Source organism: Pholis gunnellus (genome assembly GCF_910591455.1).
Source record: "Pholis gunnellus genome assembly, chromosome: 20".
In the NCBI taxonomy this organism is placed as follows: domain Eukaryota; kingdom Metazoa; phylum Chordata; class Actinopteri; order Perciformes; family Pholidae; genus Pholis; species Pholis gunnellus.
The window spans coordinates 16,476,545-16,485,187 of NC_136547.1; the positions used below are offsets into that span (position 1 = coordinate 16,476,545).

General features: G+C 43.6%; 1 protein-coding gene across 2 annotated transcripts; it reads left to right on the forward strand.

Moving 5' to 3' along the window:
* The first annotated feature begins 1,748 nt into the window (after window positions 1–1,748).
* eef1e1 (eukaryotic translation elongation factor 1 epsilon 1) lies at window positions 1,749–8,412 on the forward strand. 2 transcript variants are annotated; one of them, XM_079181001.1, is made up of 5 exons: window positions 1,749–1,853; window positions 2,549–2,746; window positions 5,265–5,360; window positions 6,790–6,865; window positions 7,763–8,412. In XM_079181001.1, the coding sequence occupies exons 1-5, from the start codon at window positions 1,770–1,772 to the stop codon at window positions 8,086–8,088; spliced, it is 780 nt and encodes a 259-aa protein (XP_079037127.1). In that variant the 5' UTR covers window positions 1,749–1,769; the 3' UTR covers window positions 8,089–8,412. The 2 variants fall into 2 exon arrangements, with proteins under 2 accessions (XP_079037127.1, XP_079037128.1); XM_079181002.1 differs by having other exon boundaries at window positions 6,790–7,906.
* Window positions 8,413–8,643: the final 231 nt, after the last annotated feature.

Here is an 8,643-nt window from a genome sequence, read left to right on the forward strand (position 1 = left end):
TAAGCAGTGGCGGGCCGTGCATTTTATACCTGGGCCTTCACTGCTGTCCTGCAGCTGAAACACAGCTACGGTTATTATTTGTTTTTTGTAAAAATGAAGCCAACACCTGTAAATACACTTTGTGATTCTGTTTAGGCCAGCAGAGAAGGCCTTGCTGGCCCTGACAGCCCATCACTGAGTCTAAGCAATGTAACTGCAGCATTAAGAATGTATATATGTTCGACATAAATACTGGCCACATGATGATGACAATTGGGTAAAAGATGGACTTCTTGCCATCTTGTAATTACAAGCTAAACAGATGTTGTGTGTTGTATATGCTTTGCCGAAAAAAGTTCATTTGAATGCCATGATGTCGAATATGAACGTTGTATTCATCTTTGCCCTCCTAGTTGTGAAAAATGATGACCCTCAAAAGTGACAAATATGGACATGAATACAAAAAAGTACCATGAATATGTATAAATGGATATTGCTGTTGGCCCCCACAAGCATTTTTCACAGAAGACATTTTGACATGTCAGAGTAGCAAAACCACAGGTGTACGCCACAGACGGCTTCAGTTTAGACTCCCCAGCCTCTGCCTGCCATACCCTGCTTTTTTTATATTTATATTCATTGCAGTCTGAATAACGGCAATACAAATTCAGAGAAAAAATATGAATTTCATTTGTATTGCTGCGGTGGCTGACATCACCTCGAGCCTTGTCATCCAGGTGAGCTGTTACAAAGTGGGACTCCTGGGGATGCAAAGAAAGCTTGTGGTGTGACACCTCAGCCCAGCTGTCACTCTCTATGGTACCACACACACACACACACACAAGTATATACTCACACACTTGGACAGTATATACTTAATAAGCCCAATTTTGACTGACAGGTGACATTTCATTATGGAGAAATCGTAGAAGCATGGTGCAAATGCAAACAGACAGGACACACACAATGTCACAGCCAGGACACACTGCAGAGACAGACAGACAGGACAGAGACACTTTGCTGCAGGACTTCAGACTGAAACTCCAGACCTTCCACTGTCATTTTGATTCCATTCAACCACAAATCCTTATGAAGAAGTTCTGCAAAAGAAAAAAAGGCATGTTACTATGAACGGGCAGCATTGTGTAACACTCGTTTTTGATCAGATCATCCCACGCTGTTGGGGAGGTTTGGATTTCAGAGTTGAGCCCACCTATGGAATGCTGGGATATCCAGTAACAGCATGCTGTACTAGGGTGTGTTTGTTATTCAATTAAATAAGTAGTTGCAGTTTCTTTTGATATGTGGTCAAACATACTCACAAATCACATCAGTCTAGCAGATCAAATCACTACAGATGGCTTAAAGTAAACTAATATTGGTACATTTCAGATTTCAATTTCTATAATTCTAGTTCAGCTATTGTTTCTTTTATTTAATTTAATTTATTTCATTTATTTCATTTATTTCATTTATTTCATTTCATTTTATTTCATTTTATTTCATTTTATTTCATTTTATTTTATTTTATTTTATTTTATTTTATTTTATTTTATTTTATTTTATTTTATTGTATTTTATTTTATTTTATTTTATTTTATTTTATTTTATTTTATTTTATTTCATTTTATTTTATGACTGCTCATTCACTGACGCAACGTAGTGAACGGACTTGTAAGCTCTGTGTAATTGGTTAACTCTACAGTCAGTCAAACTATAGTGGGCGGGAGTTGAGAATTCTAACCAATCAGGTCACACGCACACTGCACTGCCCTCCGACAGTCAGAAACATGGCTTTACGGGAGCTATCGTCGCTGGAGAAATATTTAGGATTTAAAAAGCCGAACAAATACAGTTCACAGGGGGACAAAAAGGTGACATGACCGTACTTCTTTGTGGAATCAACTGTAGGCCTTAAAACGCTGTTTAATTTCGTAGGAAGCTTGTACACTATTGTAAATAGGACACAGCAGCTAGCTAGATAATGCTAACAAGCGAGTCATGTGTGTTGACAACGCTGGCATGTTCGTGGCATATCAACCTCGTGTTATCAGTTTGTGATCGTTTTCATCGGTTAGGCTGATGCATCAAATCCAGGCAGCAACATTAGATGCCAGTTGTCTTTATTTCCACAACTCAGCAACAATGGAAATAGCCCCATGATGTGCGCATGCCCGTCAATTGAAGTAAAGTGGGACGTCATGCCTGCTATATATTCGCTTTACGGAGTAGCACTGTAAAATGAATTGAACAGTAGTGACGTATTGACGGGGAGAAAGTCAAAAAATATTTATGGGAAATGTTGCAAGCAATTCTTTTTGAATAACCCCACTGATAACTTATCTGGATGTTAACCTAAATACTCAACCTCATTTACTTAGTGTCTTTCATCAAGTGAAAAGTCAAACAGTTGTACTCATGAATAAAGATAGCAAGGGTGCATTTTTTGGGAACTGAAGAAACATGTTCTTTAAAGAGACACAGTTCTCTGATTTTGAATCAAATGAAATAGAATTCCCCTCTTCTCGCCACCATCATCCCCATCTCCCCGTCTCCCGTCTCCACGCAGGTACCCGTGCTACAGAACGTCAATGGTCCTCCGCTGGTGGGCTTGGTGACTGTCGCCTGTCACCTGGTGAGAGAGGCCAAGCGCCCGGAGCTGCTGGGAGACTGTGCAGAGAGCAGGGCTGTGGTGCAGCAGTGGCTGGAGTACAGAGTCACCAAGCTGGATGGCTGCACGAGGGAAGACGCCAAGGCCATCCTGAAGGTAGAGAAGAGGGTCTTCAAGGAACTCTTTGAAATAGAAAAAGAAAATTATTGAATTAATTCCCTTTTCCTTTGAGAGGTGCCACAGCATCCCACACATTCCCTCTCTCTCTCTCTCTCTCTCTCTCTCTCTCTCTCTCTCTCTCTCTCTCTCTCTCTCTCTCTCTCTCTCTCTCTCTCTCTCTCTCTCTCTCTCACTCTCTGTCCACCAGCTAGACCACTGTGTGTGTGTGTGTGTGTGTCTTGTTAAAGTGTAAGCGACAGGAACACAGACTGATGTATGGCCCTTCAGTGACATGGCCCCCACACACAGCAGAGAAAAAAAAGAAAAGAAAAAGCCTTAATGTGCCTGACGCCAGTCAGCGTGAAATGGATCGGCAGCCACTGGTCTGCAGGACGCTGGGCGCCTCTTGGCACTGTCATGTCAGCATGAAAGTGTGTGTTTGTTTGTGTGTGTGTTCGCACTTCTCAGCGTGACACACTGTTGTGGCATGGCTGAGGAGTCATGCTGTGCGGCAGCGTGTTATCTGGACAGGCCTCTTAAATATTTTAATGGTGCCACTTACAGAAGGAAGTCGCCCTGAGCAGCTCAGTTCTGGTGCCTGCCCGGTGGCCCCCTGTCCTAGTCATCTCCCATTAAATTATCCGGAGATAAAAAAAAAAAAACCAACAACTGTCAACTGCAAGACTTCTTAAACTTTCTCACCCCAGGATGCAAATACGAAACTCATAGTTCTTTCAAGCTGAGACGTGTTTCTGAAGCGAACGTCTTGTCACTCGCGTAATGTGATGATACACACTGAAGGCCAATTTGGCCCTGAACCCAAGGATAGCTGAATATTTGGGGAATGTCTGTCACCCCACCTTAAACCAGTTAAGCTAGTGCTGAGTGACTTCCTGCCGCCACAGGACTATGTTCATAAAACTGTGGTTTTCTGAAGCAAATGCTCTTAACATACAGACAATTACACCCGGGTCAGTTCCCCACTTATCCTGAAGTCCGTGTACTGCATTATACGCTTGATTCCTGACTTCTGACTGCTATTTGTTTTTTGCACCACTAATGTGAAAGATATAGAAAACATAATGAATTTAATTTGAGATTTCCCTCAAGCATTTAATGGTATTCAGGATTTGATTCTGAAAGTTCTGCTCTATCAACAGTCGTGTTGGGACTGTGAATTCACTGTGTGGGAAAAGCAGCAACAGTCCGGACCATCGCGACAGCAGTAGCTATAGAAAACCGCTCCCGAAAGAAATGGGCCCGAAGACATGCAAGGAATTAAATATATCTTGTGCGGTAATCTCAGCTATTTATTAGCACCATTTCCATCGAATGTAAAAAAAAAAAAAAAAAAAAAGGGAACAGCTGCGCTTCTCTGGCCTGCACATGACATACCCAAAGGGCGGAAAAAAAGCTATTCAAAAGACACGTTCTTTCAGTTTTTCATATTGTCTTTGAATTTCTCAAAGTGTTTGCCCCTAACTCTGTTGTTGTACAGTAGCACTTTGGCTAAATTCTGTCACAAACTTTGCTTTGTTTTGTCCTAATGCACTAATAGGTGTGCACAGTTTTTGGAGGGGGCAGGTAGAGAGGTATCGGGGTTCGGAGCTCCATGTGTGCTGGGTGTGTGGGGGTGTGTGTGTGTGTGTGTGTGGGGGGGGGGGGGGGGGGGGGAGCTGCCTCTCCTCTGATGCTCCACTGGGCTTCAGCTCCATGGCTGTAGGCTAAGAAAGGCAAGGATCCGATTGTGGAAGGGGAGGAAGTCTGCCGTCTTCATGCCTTGTTTGGCATCGCCCACTCTTGCCGCACAATAACTCCATTTGCCCCCAAGATGCTCCGTGTGCGTGGCGTGTTCCCTTCGCACAATGTACAAGTGCTAAAGATGGTCCCTTCCCCTGGGACCAGCACTTCCATGCACCACTTTGCACACACGCACACACACACACACACACACAGACGTCGGGACTGAGAAACACACCCAAGTTTAGGACAGCTTCATTAGATCTGCGAGCGAGAGTTGAAGTCATTTGGTAGCGAAGTAAACAAATAGCCTGTTTTGCACAGCATCTGTGCTAAGTCGCCAGTCATGGGGAGAGATGCTAAACCCCCTCAGGTTACATATTATTCTTACCCACATAGCACAGCAAGCACACACACACACACACACACACACACACACACGCAAGCAAGCAAGCTAGGACCCGGACTCGTGTACATCACGCACCCACAGATATGTAGGTTAACGAACCTGCTGTCATACATGCCCCCTTTAGATCTGTAGCATCCATCAAGTGACATTTAGTAAAGAAAGAAAGAAATTACATTAAAGTCTTATTTTACATTGCTGCACACAACTTAGCTTAGTTTTTCAGCAAAACACAAAAGAGTCAGTTCGTACAATAAATCCACAACAGTGTTTAGTGAAGTACAGAATGTATAATGTATTCATCTGTCACGTGAGGAAATACATGCCACGCTGCACAGGTTGACCTAATTTGCCTTTATTTTCTCGCAGGACCTCAACCTCTACCTGCAGGACAAGGTCTACATGGCTGGCAACCGGTTCACCTTAGCGGACACCTTCATGTTCTATGGAATCCATCCGCTCATAGTGAGTTACCTTCTATGTGTCACGCCATTCAGATTCCCTCGTGCTCATAATAACCTAATAAGCAATTAGTTAAAAGAAAAGTAGTAACTCGTTCCACTCGACGTCTATTTTTGGAGTATTCAGATGAATTAGTTGCTCATTTAAGTGCACTACTAGGACACACAAACAAAATAAAGACGGGAAACAATTGAGAAAAAACTTGGACTTTTTGGAATGGAAGTTTTCCAAAGTTGTGTGGGATTGCACATTCAGGGCTACATGTGATTGGGTTGTTGTGCCTCTGTACCATTCTTACCACCATTTACCAAGGACTCCGTCCGTCCATCCCTATCCCTCCCCATCAGCGCTCACTTCAATCAAACCACAACTTTAATAAGCAATCTGTCACAGTGCGTAGCACACAATTAGACCAGTCATATGGCCAAAGGGCGTCAAGAACAAGTTGGCAATGAACACACTGGGCTATAAACACATTCTCACTTCTCTTCAGAGAGCTAAAGCGATGTGGCACAAAGTGATGTCTTTAGCCTCAGACCAGGGACAAGTAAGTTTGTTATGCCTTCCAGGATTTGAAAGAACGCGAGTTCCGAAACGGGGAAGACGGAATGCGACGGAGGGGAGGGAGAGGATCACATGTTGAGGGATGTCAGCGGTTGTGGCGGAGATGGAAGGTTGCCCCCCCCCCCCCCCCCCTCGCCACCAGGCAGAAGAGCGTCACTTTAGTTCCCAATCAGTGTGGTTTTTAACCTCGGGGACAAGGGTCAGCTAGCCCAACCCTGAACCACAGCTCGTCCTGATGTTCAATTCATGGAGACCAACATGACACGAACGTTAAACCTGACTGACGCTAGGATGCTTTCAGACAGGAGTGTTGTCTGTGTGGCGAATGGCCACATTCCAGTTAATGAGATAATGAAAAGGCACACGTCTAATACCATTTCTTTTTTTTCAAGGACATCCTGAGTTGTTCTGTTATTAGGATTATTTTATTGTAGTTTGCCACCTGCATTGACAAATAAAAGGGAAATATGTCTGACACAAAGTTACTCAAATGAAACATTGTTAACTCGTGACCAACAGGTTATGGTTTCTGTGTGTTCATCAGTCGTGATCAGTTTGACTGGAGAAGAGTTTTTTCGTGTCAGGTTGTTTTTTTTAAATCCCTGAAGAAGTTAAAGTATCCAGGAACTACGATACAATTTCAGAACAAAATAAAAGTAATTTTGTTTAACAGCAAAATAGCATTTTCTTTATTATTCCATTAAATAAACAGAATGTCCGCTGGTCAAAATCCCATTTACTGCTTGCAACTAATGTGGCATCGCTAACTGAATAGTTCGTTGTTTAACTCCATCAAATATTAAAGCATGACGCTCCGTCTTTCAACCTGTTTCTCTATAACCGGATGAACCTCTCCTCTCTCACTCAGGTGGACTTGGCCGTCCAGGAGAAGGAGCAGTATGTGAACGTGACGCGATGGTTCGACCACATTCAGCACTACCCGGGTATCCGGCACCCCCTTCCGCCCGTAGTTGTGCTCAGGAACAAAATTTACTCCAGCAAACACCACTGAGACCTGTGTCTTAACTTTGCCTGTTTGCGATTTGGATCTTCTACAATTTGTTTAATCAGGAAAATCAGTAAAGAGCAAAAACAAAACCAGTTTTATTAGTAGGCGGTACTGAAACTCCATTAAAGGATTGCTAACAAGTTCAGTTCATGTTTTTAATATTTCACTGCCCAGTGCCATTGGCTGTTGACTTGAACTCATTCAACACTTTTCATAAGAAGTTTGGTGTCTTAACCCTTATTCAGTATCTAGGGAGCGAAAATGTCAGACAATTAATTTGCACTTTTATGCTTTTTGTTGGTAATTTTGACTTTGTCGGTGACTCGGAAGTCCATGTTTGTTTGGTTGCTTTCAAAGGGAACGCTGTACGGGTTGCAGGAAACTGCTGCGAGCCTATTTCTATTTATATGTGTTTGAATGGGGATTTATTTTGTCTGATCTAAACTATGAACATGCGATTACAAGTATTAAAGGAAGCCTTCAGAGATGTTACTTCACTGGCAGTACATTATGTCTTTTAGCGCAAGCAGCTTCCTTTAGGCCACATGAATGCATTTTCATCAACAGTTTATCCAAATACACGTGGTCGCTGGTTCACCATCATGACCCCATAATGACCACAGTCATGCTGCCATCGCTCTGCCCTTATTATCGTGGTCTCTCTCAGCTCTCATCCCTAACATGACTGTAGCGTTTTGTTTGTTTTCTTACAATTTTATGTTTTTCACATGCAACTCTCAGCCATTGGACTGGACAGTTGAGTGTGTGTGTGTGTGTGTGTGTGTGTGTGTGTGTGTGTGGTTCCTGATTGCATCCACTTCCTCACCACCAGTCGTGTGGGCAGCAGTGAGCAGTTTGAGCGTCAGCCCCAGAGTCGGAGATCAGAGTGAGGCTCCAATCAGTCCCACTACCGCCACTGTTGATGCTGCAGGCCAGAGAGAGGGCAGCGGGCTCACCAGCTGCCACACAGATCCAGCCAGCCAAGGCCAGAACCCAGCGCCCCTGGGCGACAGTCAGCCACTGTGTGTCATTTCAACCCTCGCGCTCCCACGGGGCTGCTTGAGAGAGAAGGACGAAGGGAGGCAGCGAGGGAGGGAGGGAGGGAGGCCACAGAGAGAGGGAAAAAGAGCACCCAGAGGCCGAGGGATCTTTTTGTGACATGTGAACAATGATCCGTGCCTCCGAAAGCCTTACTGCTGTTTGCTGTTAGCACCATTAACAGGCCTCGTCGTGGCTGTGGCGGCAGATCCTGTAAATTAACATTATGAAGCTAATAAGTAGACAAAGGACAGTAGGAAATTAAATCATATTTTAAAAGAAACACTTTGAGCGCAAAAACTCTAGTCTAAATCTTATAATACTGGTTTCTTTTGTGTTCGCATCAAAGTTTACTGTCTTCTCTTAACATGCTTTCAGCTACGTTTTTACTTTCCTCTAATGTCACCATGATGTTCATCCTCTGCCAATAAAATCAAAAAGATACACCGCTCGTGACCCCTGACCTCTCTGCTTATTTGTCAATGTGTATTTTTCACATTCTCAAAGAGTCTGTTGTCCGTAAACCAGCCAGAAGACAAGAGTTCGGTGCATGTGAAGATGGGAAGGATATAAACAGCTTGCAGTCATTTGAGCGAGCCTTGTGACTAGTCGGGGCCTTTTATGGTGCGGTCCTCCGTTAAAGAAGCCTTTGTCCGCTCGGTTATCTTAACATTT

Bases quoted from the DNA above. Each gene is read 5' to 3' on its own strand.
- eef1e1 (XM_079181001.1), top strand. From the start codon at position 1,770: ATGGCTTTACGGGAGCTATCGTCGCTGGAGAAATATTTAGGATTTAAA. The intron at 5,361-6,789 runs GTGAGTTACCTT...TCTCTCACTCAG, and splicing joins ATGGAATCCATCCGCTCATA to GTGGACTTGGCCGTCCAGGA. The intron at 6,866-7,762 runs GTATCCGGCACC...CCTCACCACCAG, and splicing joins CCACATTCAGCACTACCCGG to TCGTGTGGGCAGCAGTGAGC.